The sequence below is a fragment of the Acipenser ruthenus genome, chromosome 35, assembly GCF_902713425.1.
Source record: "Acipenser ruthenus chromosome 35, fAciRut3.2 maternal haplotype, whole genome shotgun sequence".
NCBI classification, from domain to species: Eukaryota; Metazoa; Chordata; class Actinopteri; order Acipenseriformes; family Acipenseridae; genus Acipenser; species Acipenser ruthenus.
In genome coordinates, this window is record NC_081223.1 from 3,292,025 (window position 1) to 3,312,304 (window position 20,280).

Here is a 20,280-nt window from a genome sequence, read left to right on the forward strand (position 1 = left end):
CTGAAACCAAGTTCCAAGTCACCAAGTGGCTTCGTGTTCCCTCTGCTTTATAGTACTTGTGCCGTCAGAGAAAAAAAAAAAGAACACACAACACACCACACAAAACAACTCAAAAAAGTCAGTCTGGCACCAGAATGTTATCCTGTGATTATATCGAAAGCTGAAACAGATCAGAACTGGCACTGCATCAAAGTCAGCTGTGGTGCGTAGGGTTCAACAATTGTGCAACTCGGATATCAAAAAAACACTTTCCTGGTTTAAAGAAAAAAAAAAAAAAAAAAAAAAAAAGTGTTCAGGGACTACTGTTTTTGTTTTTTCAAACCATTGTTTTAAATTTGATATGCAAGTTGCAGGATTTCCTTTATTTTATTCTATGCAAGTCAACCAGTCTGGAACATTATCATTTGGAGACCCAAACGCAAATTGTTTTGGGTTGAATAAATTAAATTTGGACTAGTCAGTGAAACAAGTGGATGTATATTTGTCAAGGGAAAGAAACTGGTAGACTGCCACCTGCTGTCCAATACCCACACTGCAGAATAGAAAGCCAGGGGAACAGAGCCACTTTTTCAGGAACAGCTTGAAAGCTGGTTCCAGGAGACCTAGTTTAAGGCTGCTGTATCAAACCCCAAAGTCTCCCCTGGTGTGCCATACAGCGGTCTGAAACCTAGTCTCCTGAAACCATGTTCCAAGCCACAAAGTGGTTTAGTGTTCCCTCAGCTCAAGAACCACATAACTGGTTGAGATGACCAGGGCTTGCAAAACTGTAACCCCCTTTCTCCAGTCCCAAATGTATGGGACTTGCTGGGAAGCACAAACAACTTGGAATGATTACAAATGAATCTTCATTAAAACCAAAACCTTTCTTTTTATATACATATGAAAAATAATACACACACCTAGAGTGCTAGCTATGCTCTACAAAGGAATTCTCTGCAATATCGTCACATGATTTTGTGGCAGCCGGAAAGGGGCTAGTCATCCTCGTCGTCATCGTCTCCTTCGTCCTCAGGGTCTCGTTTCCGCTTCTCTCCTTGGACCCCCTCCTCGTCATCTGAGCAGAAACACAAACTCCTTACAGCACCGCTTCTTGAACCTGGCTAGCTGGAACCTCTTTAAAAGTGTTTTCTATCTCCTGTGACTCTTGCCTAATAATATTATTATTATTATTATTTATTTCTTAGCAGACGCCCTTATCCAGGGCGACTTACAATTGTTACAAGATATCACATTATATTTTATTTATATATATATATATATATATATACACACACACATACATACATACACACACACACACACACACACATATTTAACTAATAGATGATAGTAATATATAAATCTAGACTGCATAAACAGAATTCATGAATACAGTAAAATGACACTGGTGTTCCGACTCAATCTGCTTCCTGGTTAACAAAACTACACTGAGGTGTCTGTCGTGCCACAAGGCAGGATCAGGGACCACATTGACAGGGACTTACCGTCATCTACTTCCTCCTCCTCCTCTTCCTCCTCCACATAGTCATCATCATCTTCTTCATCCTGAAACACACACAAGCTTTATTCCTTTGTGCATCACCGGCCCGACTTGAATTGTGCTCGAGTCACGGTGCACTAAAGCTGGATGACGCCACTCTCTGTAGGGGTGTCCTCTCTCTCTCTCTCTCAAGGAGCTGTGCTGTCAGTGTCAGCTTACAGCATCAATAAACACAATCACCAGTGGCGGCGCCAGGCTCTCCGCGGTGAGGGAGTGGAGGGGGCTACACTGCACGTTGTGTGGGCATGTACAGCGTCAATGTTCTGATGTCTCACAAAACTTCAGTGTTATGGTGGAATATAATGCAGATTAAGTCCCTGTTATTATTATTATTATTATTATTATTATTATTAAATAAACAGACGCCTTTATCCAGCATAGTTTACAAGTGTTACAGTGCAGTGTGAAGTGCGTGCTGTTATAACAGGGCAGAGGTTGGGCGCGAACAGGCTGCCCCACACACCTCGAGAGCGTCCAATCGCTTCCATGTGAATGGGGCCTTAGAGCAAACGGACCAGTATCAAAACAAATAGGTGGCCTCGGCTTGTTTGGGCAATCGACCCTGGTGCGGATCTATTACGTTTGCTCTGTGTGAATGCTAACCTGTCTGGGGGCGGATCGTTTGTAATCACACCAGCCCAGGGCTCACGCAGCGTGTATGACCATATTTATTTAAACACTCTAGTCTTCATACACTGTGAAGTTTCTGCTAGCTCTGAAATCAGATCTACTCTAAGGAGTCATTTGGTAATAAGTTTGATACCAACAGTAGTCCCAGTCCTTCATTCGACATTTTTTATTATTATTTTGAATTGAGTTTAAGCACACAGATTTAAAAGTAGACCAAGCAGATTGTAAAAAGATACATGTATGCTGTTTGTTTAAGTCTGGTTTGGTACACAGTTATATACAAAGTTGCAATTTTCAACTCTGGTATTCTTGCATAATTGCTCCATTATACTGCTGTTTGTTGCAATTATACAAAAGCGTTTCAAAGTAGTAAAATCCTACAGACAATAATGTAACAAAACCGGCCAATTTCTTTGATAGAGAAGTGGCAGAAACACTAGTTTCCTATCTATTTTATTCAATGTTTTACATCTGAAGAACATCTTGTTAAAGATGTGGTTGCAGGTAGTTTATAAACAGACATTTCACTGCGCAGGGGAAACGTTGTTGGAAGGCAAATACTTTGAGCATCTTTTTTTCTCCTGTACTGAAAAGCTCCTTTTGAACTGTCTCTGTCATATCACTTTTACTGCCCACTTATGTCCCATATTGATACAATGTTGAAATAAAACCTTAAAAACCCAAATGACAGACATAATAAAAAATCAAAAATCCAAAACTTCATTGTTATTTGCCATTATTGACACATCGAAAAACGCAGTGCAGCATAAAAATCAACTGGGCATTCGATACCCGTGTGCATGGAAGGGAAACCACAATGCAAGAGAGCCGGGCTCGTTTGCAGTCATAGTTTGAACTTTTAACGTCACCTCTTCTCATCGACACAGGGCAGGACCTGTAACAGCAGTGTATCACACAACACTGCCTGTTACCGTTACACTGTCAAAATAAAACGTCACGAAATGAACAAACTAACATTTATAGATTATATTTACGTTTAAGCAAGGGGTAGAAGTTGAAATTAGAAACGTTAAACAACACTGATTGTTTACAACTGAAAGTAAAAGTAAACATAATGTTTAAAAGTAAACCAATAAGAGTTGCAAAATATATGTTTTTTTTTTTATTATTAGAAACTAGTAGGAACTTTGAAACACTGAAATGGAATCAACACAAGAGTTTGTTACAGCATTTCCTGGAGGGAATGTTTAGTAGCAACGCAGTTCCCTCTTCAGCATGAAAGCGAGTAGCTTGTTGTCGGTGCTCACACAGAAAGGGCCTGGTCCCGAGTTCATGTTGAATGTCTGTACTGTATTGTTGGTCCCTGATTAAAGTCGACTGGAATGGTTTTCGATCTTTGAAACCAACATGAAGTCTCCGAAAAGTCTTATACAACTTAAGTCACATCAATAAATCCTAATTTTTTGGTGGCGGGGCTAAGGTAAACTTTAGGGTGGCTTCAGCCCCTGTAAGCTCCCCCCCCAAAAAAAACTCAGCACTGATATACAGCACTGAACCACACTGGATACTAGTTTTCACAAGAAGCTTGTTCCTTCTAGATTTTAATAACTATCCAACTCAACCAAGAACTATCCAATTCTGTATGGTGTCTCTTTACCTCTAACCACCACAGTAACACTTGGGAACAAACTTGGCTCCACTCCTTTTCTAAAGAAATGAACTTGTCTACTCAAGCTGATTCAGAGCTACTGTGCAAGGGGGCAGTCTCTCTGGGGACAGCAGTAGCACAGCACTGTAGAGGCCAACGCCTCATGACAGCCGAGCACTGGCATATCCTCATCACTGACAATTTTTAATATTAAATTTAGCCATTTAAAAACAAAACACGCAGTCTGTGGGAACTCCAAGTTGCCCTGCCAAAAATTTTGGTGAAATAAAAAGATGTATGCATTATAAAATAGATAAGATTAGAAACTTAACATGGTACAATTATACTTGGGGGTCATTTTTGACCCTAGTTTAACCTTTGAGCCGCATGTTCGGAATATTGCCAAGTTGTCCTTTTTCCATCTAAAGAACATTGCTCGGCTCCGCCCTGTCTTGTCGCTGTCTGCTGCAGAAAAGGTTGTATATGCGTTTGTATCCTACAGCCTTGACTATTGTAATGCCTTACTTACTGGAGTGTCAAAGAATACCCTTCAAAAGCACCAGTATGTTCAGAATTCTGCAGCTAGGGTGCTGACGAGGTCTCGCTCTGGTGGTCACATAACCCCCATACTGAAATCATTACACTGGTTACCGGTCAAATACCGCATTGACTACAAAGTACTGCTGTTGACTTTTAAAGCCAATAGGGGTATCTCTCCCTCTTACATTTCTGAGTTCATTACCATCTACACTCCTAGTCGTGCTTTGCGGTCCTCCGATGCCAGCCTTATGGTTGTCCCCCTGACTAAACTGCGTACAGTGGGTGACAGGGCTTTTTCCTCCTATGCTCCTAAGCTTTGGAACACACTTCCTTCTGAGATCCGTGATTCTGAGTCTCTTTCTATTTTTAAATCTCGCCTCAAAACTCACTTATTTATATTGGCAGTCTTATGACTTATTGTCATTGTATTTTTAAATTCTGTTTTAATATATTGTGTTTGTTTTATTTTCTGTTTTTCACTTTTGTCAAGCGCTTTGTGATAGTGATAGGAGGCTGTGTAGTCCAGAGGTTAAAGAAAAGGGCTTGTAACCAGGAGGTCCCCGGTTCAAATCCCACCTCAGCCTCTGACTCATTGTGTGACCCTGTGCAAGTCACTTATCCTCTTTGTGCTCCGTCTTTCGGGTGAGATGTAATTGTAAGTGACTCTGCAGCTGATACATAGTTCACACACCCTAGTCTCCAAGTTGCCTTGGATAAAGGCGTCTGCTAAATAAAACAATATTTATTTATGAAAGGCGCTATATAAATTAAAGATTATTATTATTATTATTATTATTATTAATATTATTATACACGCATTTGGGGAGGGTGATACACCTCCAAAAATCTCATGATATTTTAGATGTGCCACGACAATATATAAAATCACTGTATAGTTAACATTCTGCTCAAGGTTTTTTTTTTGTAATTGTATGTTAATATAGAATTAGAAGCACTTTTAAAAGCTGCTTTTATAGAACACAGGCCCAAAACGCTTCCAATACCGTACATTAATAACTTGCAAAACAGAACGTGCTTTCCTTTAAGATTTCATGTATTAAGACCATAAATGAGGGAGAATAAATATATATTCTATATTTAAATATATAGCTAGTGTAATGCAGCTCACCCTAGTAGGGCAAGAGACAGCGAAACACAGGGCACTGGTCTGTAGGCTACTTTACCACAGTGGAATAGCAACACTAGTTAAAACACAAAGACAGGTGCATTCACATTGTTACTAAAATAAGGTATATGACTTACCAACAGCAAGGTGAAGCCTGTGACCAAAACATTGGAGTCTATACATCGGACAATTTAAAAGTAACCTTTTAAAAAGTTTAACGTGACACCCGATTGATTACATGGTTGACTTGACATTCAATAAAATAGGAGTTCTGTAACTAAAGAAACTGAACTACACACTCTGTACTACCTAGTGACCTCCCTATGATGTTCAAATGGATCAGTCAAAAGCTTAATGCTCTCGGTTCACCTTACGCACAAGATAAGGGTGGACCAAAAAAATGGAACGATATTATTTGACGATATTTTTATTGTCAATACAATATATAGGTGCATCTCCCAACCCTAGCACGCAGAGACTGAAGGGGATATGCATCGCTCCAGCTGAACAGTCTGCAGTCACTGATCCCCTGTAAACAGCAGGGTTCTCCTATGAATTTTAAAGCCGCAATAGCATCACCACAGTGGTATATTTTACCTGCGATCTGGTTATTGAAAGGAACATTTCTAACAGGAGCACTTTTGCATTTAATAAGAGAAACCTGGATTTCTGTTAAGATGGCAGCTTGTTGACCCTTCTTGTCTGCGTCGACTCCAGCAGATAAGGCTGGATTTATTACACAGATTTTACCCATTGCTGTGTAATATGTAGTTGGTTCCCTTTGAAAATACCCCATTTCTGAAACAAACAATGTCAAAAACATTTACCACATAATAAATCCAGCAAACATTTGCCTGATTGATACACTACAGTCAGGAAGCTGGCAGTGGGGTTAGTTTACTTCCGGTAATGATTGAACACACTGCATAGAACTGCACGATCTTCAATGAGAGAAACACCAGCTGCATCAAACATGGGAAATATTCCTGCTAAAGATCGCTCTGTTTAGTACATGGGGACATTCCACATTATTTTTATATTTTTGTTTATTAAGTTTGATAATTCACCAATGGTGAAAATAGAATGTCTTTAAAAAGGTGGACATAAGTTGATATTCTACAATTTAGCATTTACATTTTAGGAATATTTGTTGTAAGAATGATCAATTTTGAATTTGACTTTTTCTGCTTTAATAAATAATGCTTAAAATCATGAAATTTTTAGACCGTGAAATAAGCCATTTACCGGCAAATACACTGCCCTAGTCATAACCTGAGGCTGCAGATAGAATAAAATGTGTGCCACTCCAAACCACAGCAGAGATTGATGTTTAGTGAGAAACCATTTCACCCGCTCCCAAAAAAAAACACCATTTCCAGCACAGGCCTTGCAAAAGAACTTTGAAAAGGCCACCGTGCCCAAGAGTATATCTCCCCCTCCACATTAAAACAATCTCTGGATGCGATGCAGAATTAAATAAATAAAGAAATTTAGAAAAGGGCAAAGGAAGACTACACAAGTGCTGAGAATATGGGGTCCACTATTACAGGGTCCCAACTGCGTTACAGATTTGAACGCACAGTGTACCCCCCCAGGCATTGCAACTGGGGTAGATGGAACTGTTTAGATGAAATATAAAAAACTAGTGATGCATGAAACAATTATTTGGATACGCACTCCACAGGTGAGGGTAATTGGTGTTTATCGGGCTAATTTACCATTCAGTGTGAAGAAACAGCAATCCACACAAACCCAAGCATCTGTTTCTTCACTTTGAATGTTAAATTAGCCCAGTCAACACCAGCGACCCTCACCTGTGAGAGAGAGAGAGAGAGGCAATCTGAATAGTATTGTGCAGCTCTTACCTGAATCTCCTCCTTCATGAGGTAGGAAAGGCCAACCTCTTCCACCCCTCCGTCTTCGTCCTCCTCGTCATCCTCCTCCTCCTCGTCATCATCATCATCATCATCATCATCGAAGACTCCCGTGGGGCCGGCGGCCGCACCCTCCTCCTCCTCTGTACAGATGGGAGGGGGGGGGGGGGGGGGGTTAGTCTCACTTTAACCTCTTCAGGTACACAAGGAAGATGAGCAGCTGTTCAAACAGTTTTCTTAAAACGCATTTGAGTGCGACTCAAGTACCTTGAGAAGACTGGTTGTTTGAAATGACCATATCCAACCGTTAGTACATGTGAAATCCGGTTCGTGCACCTCATTGCAAAAATAAGAAAGTTAGCATCATTTTGTGGTTCACATGTGTGTCACCTGGACCTTACAGGGTTAACTCCCTAAACATTGAATCACATTAACACAAAAGAAGAATGTTTGTAACCAATCAGAAAAGCTGTGGAGAAGCCCAAAGTCACAGCTCTATGAATCACTGCAGCCTGCGTTAGTGTGGAGTGCAGGACTGGTGTGTACAGCATTAGACTGCATGTGGGAAACAGACTCAAGAAATATTCATGAACGTGGCTGAAGACTCTCCCCCTGCTCCATGAAGGCTCAGTGTATCCTCTACGCATTTACAAAATACAGCTTAAAAACAAAATAGCAGGCATCGGCTGTAATTTAACAGCGGCTCGACACATTTGCTGATGGTGGCCTAAACGTGGAAGATGACTTTACATTGCTGTCCTCAGGAGAAGTGTCCTGAAAGTGAGGTTTCAATGTTGAGATTCAGAGACCCTCACCGTGATCCTCTGCCTCGCCCCCCTCCTCGGAGTCCGGGGCCTCGCTGTCCTCCTGGTCAAACCCGTCCAGGTAGCTGATCTGGGGCAGCAATTCAAAGACGCTCTCCCGGTACTCGTCCAGGCTGGTGATGTCACAGTTGAACAGGTCCAGACTCTTAAGGTTCTTTAGACTGTGCTGCAGAGACGAGCACAGAGGAGAGGTCAGCAAAACAGCCACGAACACACTCACACAACAGCCTACAGCTACGAGCAACACCGAAAACAACCTACAGCTACAGGCAACACCAAAAACACTGAAAACAACCTACAGCTACAAGCAACACCAAAAACACCGAACACAATCTAGCTATGAGGAACACTGAAAACACCGAACACAACCTACAGCTATGAGGAACACTGAAAACACCTCACAACAACCTACAGCTACGAGCAACAAAAACACCGAACACAACCTACAGCTATGAGGAACACTGAAAACACCTCACAACAACCTACAGCTATGGGCAAACATTCTGCAGCACCGTATAAAATTAACTGATTCTGCTTCATAAAGCAGAATAAAACTTGCTGAATAATGCTACGTTAACATATTTAATTACATACCACTTTGGAGTTTTCCCATCTACTTAATGAAAAACTGACAAATTGAAAAATGTGACACTGAAAATTTAACATGAAACACCACACTATGATTATGGCTTCCGGTAGACTTGCGATATAATTTTTGCAGCTTATTTTAATAACTGGTATGTCTCATTCCTACAATTCTAAGTGATGCTGCCATCATTTTTTTCTTTTTTGCAAGGTTCCAAACTGTCAGTTTCCTCCTTGTGATATTTGAGACACAATGTGTTAAGAAATTGTGCCAATCAAACTGAACTGAGTGGGCATTACCCTTTACACCAGGGCTCCCCAGCCCTGGTCCTGAGGGACCCCCTGTGCCTGCTGGTTCATTCCAACGGAGCTCTCAATTACTTAACTAGACCCTTTAAATTAGAGCTTTGTAATTCTTCTTAACACCTAAAAAGTTGCAGAGTTCAAGTTACTTATAAAATGTTACAACTAACTTGAAATCTGCAACTGTTTAAGAGCTGAAAACAAGTAAAAAGCTCTAATTAAGCAACTTGTTAGTTCAATTAAGGGTTTAGTCAAGTAATTGAGAACTCAGTTGGAATGAAAACCTGAAGACACAGGGGTCCCTGGGACCAGGGTTGGGAAGCCCTGCTTTACACCACTGGCTAATCCCCGGTGTGGAGTTGCAAATCGATTACACTTGACTGCAAGCATAGCCACTTGTATCTGCATGAACACAGCTGAGCAGCGCCAATCTCACATTTGTATGCATTCATCTAAAAGGGTGTTAAAGGCTTCTTTAAATACTGGTTGATGTATCGTTGAAAGCCCTTTTAGACAGACATGCTAAACACCAATGTGCACGTGTGCAGCTCTGTCACGTCTGATGAGACACGCCTGGTAAACACCCTTTATGAATACAGCCCGATATCCAAGCCCTTCACAACGCCATGCATTTGCTTTGTTGCAACTTACTATTTTGGGCTGGTCCCCAATTTGTGTTTCAATGTGAATTTGGAACAAAGAGTTCAGGTTACCCCAGTTAGTATAAACCCATATTTCCAAAACCCCAGTCGAGGGGTGTCCAATCAATCTCGGTCCCGGAGGGCCATTCATTCCGCTCCAGGTTTAACAGGTAACATGAGATCATGAACCACTCCAAGGTCTGCATGGAGGTTTAACCAGGGTTGGAACAAAGACCAGGAGTGGACACCCCTACCCTGGTCTCTAGCCCAGGGGTCTCCAACCCTGGCCCTAGAGAACTACAGTTTTCGTTAACCGAGCTCAGCTACTTAATTGAAGCAATTATTGTCCCAATTAGTCAAGATTAATACATGTTCCAGATCTAGCCTTTTATGATGTTGACACCTATAAAAACCTGCAGGATTGGGGCTCTCCAGGACCAGGGTTGGAAACCCTTGCTGCAGCCAGGAGGTACAGATGTGCCCAGCAGTCAGGGGTCTGTCTGTGACACCACAGCCTCATGCTCTTGTTCTTACCAGCGCCTCCACGGTGCTCAGGTCCTGGATCTTGTTGCCGCTCAGGTTCAGGTATGTCAGGTTGGGACACTTCTCCGAGAGAGCCTCCAACCCGCCGGAAATGCTATTGTCGCTGAGTTCCAACTGCAAGGAGGTAAAAAAACACAGCAGGTAGGGCTAGTTAGGGCAGCAGTGTGGAGTAGTGGTTAGGGCTCTGGACTCTTGTCCGGAGGGTCGTGGGTTCAATCCCTGGTGGGGGGGACACTGCTGCTGTACCCTTGAACAAGGTACTTTACCTAGATTGCTCAAGTAAAAACCCAACTGTATAAGTGGGTAATTGTATGTAAAAATAATGTTTTATCTTGTAACAATTGTACGTCGCCCTGGATAAGGGCGTCTGCTAAGAAATAAACGATAATAATAATAATAATAATAATAATAATAATACTGATTTTCCACGATAGCGGAATCACGGAATTAGGCAATGGGAATGGAATTCTGCTTTGCAACTGCACCTTTAAAAAAAGTCTTATCGCTGTTATTCTCCTATAAAAGATAATGGATTTCTCTGAAAACTACACTAACCTGAAGCCCAGGGATGACGCTTGTATAAAACTTTTTTGTACGTTTATTTGGATCATTGAGTAACGAGAAAATAGGTGGTTTTGTGGACGTTACGCTGATGGACTGTCTGTCTCTGTTGTGGCTGCCTGTGTGCCTGAGTCGAGTAGTTTAAAAAAGCAACTAGCTATTTTGTGAGAGTTTTATTCTGTGCAATCATTTTGGAGCTGTATATACTGAAAAAGTGAAAAAGTACCTAAAAAAAACCCGATAGTCAACCCCCTCCTCACCCGATTACAAAATAAACCCAAAAATTGAATTTATGTATTCATTTACTTAGTTATCACAAATCTGTTACTCTGTCACCCACTCAACACAAGGAAACAACACAGTGGTTGAGGTGAAACCTTTAGTTTTATAACGTATTATTTCTAATTTATAATTAACTCCTTTAATACTACGTACTCAGAACATAAACAAGTTTACAAATGAGAGGTGGCCATTCGGCCCATCTTGCTCGTTTGATTGTTAGTAGCTTATTCATCCCAGAATCTCATCAAGCAGCTTCTTGAAGGATCCCAGGGTGTCAGTTTCAACAAATTACTGGGGAGTTGGTTCCAGACCCTCAATTCTCTCTGTAAAAAAAAAGTGCCTCCTATTTTCTGTACTGAATGCCCCTTTATCTAAATTTCCATTTGTGACCCCTGGTCCTTGTTTCTTTTTTCAGGTCGAAAAAGTCCCCTGGGTCGACATTGTCATTGTGTTGCTATAACATGGCTCTCTCTACTATAGCTACTGTAGTAACAGAAAATGGTGAAAATTGTAGATTCAACAATGAGTGGACCAATAAATATTTATTTTACCAACTGTATCAAACGCAAAGCCAATGTGTTTATTGTGCAATAAATGTGTGCCAGTAGTTAAGGAACACAATGTGAAAAAACATTTTGAAACCAAACAAGGAGCTTTTGGAAATACATATCCAGAGGGCACAGAAGTTAGAAGCTCAAAAGTAGAAGCGCTGAACCAGAACAGGCATTCACAACCCGAAGAGACGAGAGCAGGAAACCAGAACAGGCATTCACAACCCGAAGAGACGAGAGCAGGAAACCAGAACAGGCATTCACAACCCGAAGAGACGAGAGCAGGAAACCAGAACAGGCATTCACAACCTCTAGAGACGAGAGCAGGAAACCAGAACAGGCATTCACAACCCGAAGAGACGAGAGCAGGAAACCAGAACAGGCATTCACAACCCGAAGAGACGAGAGCAGGAAACCAGAACAGGCATTCACAACCCGAAGAGACGAGAGCAGGAAACCAGAACAGGCATTCACAACCCGAAGAGACGAGAGCAGGAAACCAGAACAGGCATTCACAACCTCTAGAGACGAGAGCAGGAAACCAGAACAGGCATTCACAACCCAAAGAGACGAGAGCAGGAAACCAGAACAGACATTCACAACCTGAAGAGACGAGAGCAGAAAACCAGAACAGGCATTCACAACCTGAAGAGACGAGAGCAGAAAACCAGAACAGGCATTCACAACCTGAAGAGACGAGAGCAGAAAACCAGAACAGGCATTCACAACCTGAAGAGACGAGAGCAGGAAACCAGAACAGGCATTCACAACCTCTAGAGACGAGAGCAGGAAACCAGAACAGGCATTCACAACCTCTAGAGACGAGAGCAGGAAACCAGAACATGCATTCACAACCTCTAGAGACGAGAGCAGGAAACCAGAACATGCATTCACAACCTCTAGAGACGAGAGCAGGAACCAGAACAGGCATTCACAACCTCTAGAGACGAGAGCAGGAAACCAGAACATGCATTCACAACCTGAAGAGACGAGAGCAGAAAACCAGAACATGCATTCACAACCTCTAGAGACGAGAGCAGGAAACCAGAACATGCATTCACAACCTCTAGAGACGAGAGCAGGAACCAGAACAGGCATTCACAACCTCTAGAGACGAGAGCAGGAAACCAGAACATGCATTCACAACCCGAAGAGACGAGAGCAGGAAACCAGAACAGGCATTCACAACCCAAAGAGATGAGAGCAGGAAACCAGAACAGGCATTCACAACCCAAAGAGACGAGAGCAGGAAACCAGAACAGACATTCACAACCTCTAGAGACGAGAGGAGAAAACCAGAACAGGCATTCACAACCTCTAGAGACGAGAGCAGGAAACCAGAACATGCATTCACAACCTGAAGAGACGAGAGCAGGAAACCAGAACAGGCATTCACAACCTCTAGAGACGAGAGCAGGAAACCAGAACAGGCATTCACAACCCGAAGAGAAGAGAGCAGGAATACTTGCACTGCCTGGAGCCGCGGTGTGATGTTACTGTTCGGGTGAATCGACACATGCATTTCTGAATCGTGATTAAAATACAAGACACAGGGATGGAAATCAATTCCTGGTTTTACTATGAGTTTAATAAGATGCACCTGAGCTTGTTACCTATAAAATGTGGCTAATTAAGCTTGTTTCAATTATTGGTCTAATTAAGTAATTTAGAGCACAGTTGGAACAAAAGCCAGGAGGGACACCGGCCCTCCAGGACTGGAATTCCGCACCCGTGGTTTAACCCCTACTATCAATCAATCTTTATTTTATATAGCGCATTTTATAGTGGACAACCATCACAAAGCGCTTAAATTAATATAAAGTACTTAGAATAACATGAAAAAAGCAAAGGTTTTTGTTTTGATATGGAAAAGATAGATCCAAAAACACCCCTTCCATCCTCATGTTCTGCTACAAGATTTTCATGGCAATGTTGACAAGCTCTTCCAACATGAACACACTGTACATAACAAAAAATGAATTTAAAATAAAAAAAGCCTTTAAATCTTCCAGAATGCTTACCTTGCGGAGTTTACTCAAGGTAGGGAGTTTAGCCAGAGACGAGAGCCCTACATTAACCATGCTGAGGAACTCGAGTGCTTTGAAGTCATCCGTCAATCCCTCCACCTCCCCATCACTGGAGCGGCAGTTATCCACCACTAACTCTGTCACCTGCAGAGAAGCACAGCATTGAGATACGAGCCCAGCTTTCAGACACCACAGCGCCGCGCTGCAGCAGGGTTACTTCTGCTACTGCAGGGATGTTAGTTAAGAATGCTTCCCAAGTGTTAAAACATTTAGAACACCTGCCAAACATTTAACCATCGTCAAATAGGAGGTCAGCTGTAATGTACATCCCGTTGGTCACGATATTCAATTTTTACAAATGTTAAAGCAGTGTGTGTGAACTCTATGGAGTTCAAGAAGTTGCCCTGCCATATCTTTGAAAAAACATATATACTTCATAATACAGATAGGAAACAAAACATGGTACAATGATGCTCACAGTGACTGATGGGGTTACACAGGAGGAGAGATGTACTGTTTACATGTTGAGGACATTTAACAAAATCCAACATCTCCACCCTATTAGCAGGGGAGACAAGTTGTCCCTTGAAAGTGATGCAGATGCCATTTTACACCAGCGTTACTTTCAGACACTTCCTCCATGCAAGGCTCCGATAGATGGACAGATGTGCAGACAGACAGCCACCTCCACACATCCCTCTCTGACACTCTCAATAACAAATGTTCATACCAAGTCCCATGACAACTGGACAAGCAGCTCTCCACATAACTGAAAGTGAGACATGCGTCTGTCTGTACGCCAGACCGCCTCCACTATACCCCCTTTGAGGGGGATAAAAACAAAGAGAAACATTAAAAACATGCAAAATCAGCCACCAAGAACGAATCATTAAGTGTAAAACACACCGACAAAAAGGGGAGCTTACCGAGAACCCAGCACCTACCCCCAGAGCGCTACATTGCCTCCTCTGTGACACAGCTAATAACAGGACCATCTGTACAAGCAGATTGGGTTTAATCCATCAGTATGAGAATCGGGGCTGTGCAGGGGCTGGTGTGCAGGGAGAAGGCTGGGGTTTCAATAAAGCGAAGGGAGCTCTGAGCAAAGCAGGGGCCAGTAGAATCATTGTGTTAGTTTTTAACTCTGCTTGAGGGCATCTAGAAATCTATCTGTAAATTACAAATAAGGTTGTGTAAAGGAATTTATTTAGGTGCCAAACATTGCTTACTGCGTTCGTTTACATTTATTATAAAACATGTACTGCAAGTTTCAATTTTATATCCTTAAGCCTGCAAAGACTTAATAGGACCAATAACTTAACAGTCTTGATTTATTAATTGAAAATGGTTAAGATACTTAATAAAAGAAAAAAAATATAATCCCATCACTTACATTTAGCCCAATTCTCATTTTCAGAAGAAAACACACACACATTTTTTAATACACACACACTATATCTATATCTATATCTATATATATATATATATATATATACACACACACATATATATGCATATATAATAAATATATAAATATACATATAGACAGCATATACAGCATAGACAGCAGGGAGGGGGTTAAATCCTCCCTGCAGAAAAACGTGTGCGTAGGCACATTTTTGGTTTGTTTTGTTAGTTATCACCTGCACCTTGCTATTATTAAATTAGAGCCAGGTGCAGGGTATTTAAAGAGTGCAGTCAGTCTGCTCGGGGTGCAGGGTATTTAAAGAGTGCAGTCAGTCTGCTCGGGGTGCAGGGTATTTAAAGAGTGCAGTCAGTCTGCTCGGGGTGCAGGGTATTTAAAGAGTGCAGTCGGTCTGCTCGGGGCTGCTGATGTGTGTGGAAGCCCGACTGTGCTGCTGTGTGGGTACAGCCACAAACAAAAAAAGAAAAGGTAGTGTGAAGTCTTTTGGTGTGTGTTGTTTTGTTTATTCTGATACAGGTAAACAGCTTAGCTGTCCTGTCTTTTAGTTTAGGCTCCTGGTTTGTTTAGTTAGTGCTCATAAAAGAGGTAGGTGTTTGTTTTGTTTATTTTTGATTTTGCATTGTTCATTAAAAATAGCGCAACCGCGCTTTAAAAATCCATTTCTGGTGTCCTGGGTCAGTGTTTTTAAAGGGGCAACGAACCGCGGAGAAGTGTGATTCTTTTACTAATTATATATATATATATATATATATATATATATATATATATATATATATATATATATATATATATATATACACACACACACACACACACACACACTGCCATTTAATCCTGGCTTCAAGATGTCATTTATATTATAACCGCGGACAAGAGTTACAACACTATTCTATTATCTTGGGCCCGGCTCATTATTACAAAGCCGCTGGGAAACCTCCAGCAGTCTGACCGCTAGCTGTTCATTCTGAGGCACTTCTGATGTGGAAGGCATGTTTCTGTGCGAGATTTTTATCTGAGACATTTGGGGAATGCAAACAAACTGGACTGTCAATGCCTGCCACCTTAAATACACATCTATTTATTTTACATACTGTTGGAAAGCAAAAGTCTGAAACCCAGTTTCAGCAGGTACATTGGTTTCTTTTCTGGGCAGTCAGGCACGCTTCGGTATTTTATTGGGATAAGCGCCAAGCATTTGTGTTTGCACCTGATCAATTTAACCACTTCCTGTGTCAGACTGGGAGGCGGGTATCGCACCAGTTGAGAGCGCATCGAAGCTTCATTTGCATTGTTAATGTTCGTGTTTAAAATTCCTTTAAAAAGAAGTGTAAAAAAAAGCGCCGTCCGTCAATTAAGCGACGGGCAGGAGTGTGATTAAGATTTTATTTTTATTTTTTAAACGGGGGAGGTTGAGGAGGCGGGAGAACATTAAGCCTCTGCCATCTGTCATAGTACTTAAATTAACATTAGAGCCGACGATATCTTAAGAGCGGTACACATTTACTTATATATCCGATTTAGTAACTTACACAAAAATAAAAACGTAGTGTCCGCTTTAACAACCTGTGAGCACTGTGCGTATTTACATACTGTGCGTATTTAGGAGTACACGGCGAGTCCCCGGGTAGAAAACACACACACACACGTTTAGAAACGAGAAGGGGATATTACTGGCGAGTAGAAATACAGCAAGCAAACGATGAAATAATCCACCCAGCTCATCAGTATTGCAGTACTACGATACACACAGTGCTTCGGGTCTGTAGCGCTCCGGCACACCATGGCCGCACTCGTGTCCAGCGCCCTCCTCAGATCACATGGATGTGTTTGTTGTGCCTCCACTTGAATAGCGCCACGCGTGGAACCTGCCCCGCCGCCGGACACAGGGCTGGACTTAATGAACCACGCCACTATGCAACATCCCACGGGACACACGAGTGTGTGTGTGTGTGTGTAGGGGAACACCGACCAGTGCTTCAGATTACAAAACTCTAATCTGGATTAATAAAGAATCATAATAGTGTAGAAAAATACCGTAAATTGTATCGCAAGGTTTGTGTGTCATACACAAATGCTGCTCCCTGCCCTCGTTGTGTATAGACAGTATGATCGATAGGAGTCTTTCTTGCTTGAACGTGTAGTTGCAACGTCACTCTGCATTTTAAATACGAGCGCGGCGGGAGTTGAAAAAAACAAAACCGACACGAAAGTGTACATTTTTACTTTCAAAAGTTTATTCAACATAAGACACAATGTTTGGTTTATTCTAGACAAGGATTTGTGTACATGTTTGTTCACCGCAGTACCAAGCGCATTCTTATTAAGCGCACAACACGACGGACCCGGCGCTGCTATTAATATTATTAACAATGCGTGACATTGTTAAACTAACGACACACAAGCAAGCAAGGCCACCATAGCGAGAGACACAACGAGATCCCTTTAAAACAGCAACGCGGCGAACAACAACAACTGTCGCTGCTGTCCACAAGCTCCCAACTCGAAACCTCATATTCACAGGCATCCTTCGCTACAGTCCGCAGAACGCATGAGGTCCCGTTAACTCCTATTTCAGACACCTCGTATTTCTTCACAAATATAAATAAATAAATAAATCAATAAATCAAACCCAACTCCATACCTCCAGCGGGGTCCGGTTCCGCAGCTCCAAGCTGATCCTCTTTTTCATATCCATGTCTAAAATTCAAATATATAACTCGCAGTTTATACAATTAAGAGGAGGGGGGCAAAAATATATAAATTAAAAAAAAAAATTCCCAGCTCTTCCCGACAGCTCTGCTTTCATCAATGGCTGCTGCAGTCTTACTGAGCCTCCATGACACCAAGCACCCAACCCCCTCGTGCAAGCCCCGCCCTCCCCGGCGCCGGATTGGCGTGTTCTAACCCCTTTCATCTTCCTACTGGAGCGGGGACCAGCCACTCAAAGAAACGATCCCTCCTGAGCGCTTCTCGGCCTGACGGATGAAACTATTGGTCGGAAATGCGCGCGCAGTAAAATACGATTGGCCGGCGCGGCTGTCGATCAGCTGCGTTTAGACTCCAGGCCGGCCCCGTCTGTGTTGTTATGGCGCCTTTGAAAAGCCCCGCACTTGAGGTCGAGCGCGCTTGAGTCCGCCCCGCACGGTTTAAGGTTAAAAGGTTAACTAATACAGCCAGCGAGAGGAACAATCGGAGAGTTAGACCTTAATTAAACATTTTTAGTTTGTATTGCAGCATTTTATGTAGCATGTCTAGAAAACGTTACCTCCATTGTTCTCCTTGTAACCCATGCTGACACAATGGCCGCCCCGTGAAAGACCTTCTTAAAAGGAGGGCGCACCACCTGTGCTTTGAATGCAATGCACAGCCGGTTTGTCTTTGAGAGGGTTTCGGATGTCACTCGCCTGCTCGCCTGTGGAGAGTGTAAGCTGTTGCTTGCATACTGTTATTTGGTTGTCGTATCCAGTTTTATGTATTAAACCCACAGTTAAAGAGTTTGCCTGCTTCTCACACAGCCTGTAGAGTAAATAAACAGGACAGCCAACCAGGTCTGGTTTCTGAAGGATGTGTGTGTATATATAAACAATGGCTGATTCACACTGTAACAATAAAGAAGGGTGCAAAAAAAGAGCCTGCCACATGTAGCACACCCTTGTATAAATGGCCCCCACATTATAGATGTATTTATTATGCAGGTAATGTAAGTATCACCACTGATCTCAGTGTCATTCACAGGAAAAGCACCGGCATGCCTGCGGTAGCCATCCATCAGGTTGACAGTGGCAGGGGTAGGGCATGTTTAATACAGGCATCTTTGTTACAGTTTTACTAATTCTAAAATAAGAAAAAAATGAAGACCCAATATTTCCACTTTTTGACTGCCTATTGCCCCCTACCGCCCCCTGGTGGATGGTAAGTGTAATGACTAGGTATATTACAAATACTAGTCGAAAGTACTTCACGCTGCGTAGGGGTGATTTGATGAATCAAAAGTCACGTCTGTACTTTCTAAGGCATTTGTTTTTAGATCTTCAAGGTTGTATTTAAAAAATATATCCTGAAATTAAGTATACAAAACATGCAGTAAATATCTCATGCACAAGAAAAGAGGGGTCAGTGGTAATGTACAATGCTAACAAGAGGTAAGACATTTACAGCTAGACAGGCACTTCTGTCAATTACAATATTTCTGACAAAATTATTTTGCTGTAATTGCATCTACAATTCCATTTGTTGCCGTGTAAAAGCTGAATAATGTATGAGAATTGCTGAAGGTTAGTGCACTTCACCAATTGAATCACTAGAGGGAGCACGTGTGCCACAATTCAATCGTGCTTTAACTTAACTAACTAATTAATTATGGCTGATCACACAAAGTGTCTCCTTTGCATTAGTATTTTCAATACTCGTTTCTCATTGTAATTCATGTCAATATGCACGAGAATTAATTCAACTTCCCATTCAGAATGGAATCCAACATTCCAGTACCTAATTTAGCAAATTAGTTTTACCATGTTAATTTAGTTTAGACGTGACGTACCAAACTAATAATATGTTATCAACCTCAATTGATTATATATTCAAATTAACTCAGAAATGGATAATGATCAAATTCTCTGCATTTACGAGGCAACTCCTTTGAGTTGCACATTTCAACAAACAAAATACATTTCTTACACACTCTAAAACAGGAAGTTATATTCTATTCCTAGAACAGTTTATCCACTAACTTGGTGGCATTAACTACAGTTAATTTCTCCAGTCATAAAGTATTTAATATGCTTAAGAAGTAGTCAATCTTTGTTGGTGAACGCTGCAGCTTCTCTCTCTGGATCTGAAGTTCCAATGAAAGAAGACAGTACTTTGCTTTAAGTATGCATTGTATTGCATCGGCTTGCAATAAACCAATAGTTCTTTTCAAATGGAGATCAGCTTGTTGATTTCCAAGTCTTGAGGCATTATCGTTGTTTTCGGCAGTTTTCCAACTGGAAATAGTTCAGTTGATCAGACGTAACTCAGTTCAGATAATGTGTTGCAATTGAAAAATTATGTAGTTCGTAAAAGTGTTCTCATTGCAATTTTTCTGTTCGGCTAGTACATGACCTTAGGCCCAGCTGCTGGTTATGCTTTAGTCTGTTTCGTGGATCGACGTGGAAACCAAGACCCGCTTTCAGATCGAGGCAGTGTCCCGTTTACTGTTTCAGTCTCTTGTAGGAAA

At 41.7% G+C, this 20,280-nt stretch overlaps 1 protein-coding gene across 2 annotated transcripts; it reads right to left on the reverse strand.

The window, feature by feature from the left end:
- Window positions 1-264: 264 nt before the first annotated feature.
- LOC131705211 (acidic leucine-rich nuclear phosphoprotein 32 family member E-like) lies at window positions 265-17,912 on the reverse strand. 2 transcript variants are annotated; one of them, XR_009310231.1, is made up of 8 exons: window positions 17,704-17,912; window positions 13,631-13,780; window positions 10,207-10,329; window positions 8,135-8,309; window positions 7,311-7,462; window positions 1,485-1,545; window positions 698-1,054; window positions 265-602 (listed from the first exon to the last, which is right to left on the reverse strand). XR_009310231.1 is itself a non-coding variant. In XM_059007494.1 (7 exons), exons 1-7 carry the CDS (start codon window positions 17,755-17,757, stop codon window positions 975-977), a joined length of 795 nt encoding a protein of 264 aa, XP_058863477.1. In that variant the 5' UTR covers window positions 17,758-17,912; the 3' UTR covers window positions 265-974. The 2 variants fall into 2 exon arrangements, 1 of the variants encoding a protein (XP_058863477.1); XM_059007494.1 differs by having other exon boundaries at window positions 265-1,054.
- Between the last annotated feature and the right edge of the window lie 2,368 nt (window positions 17,913-20,280).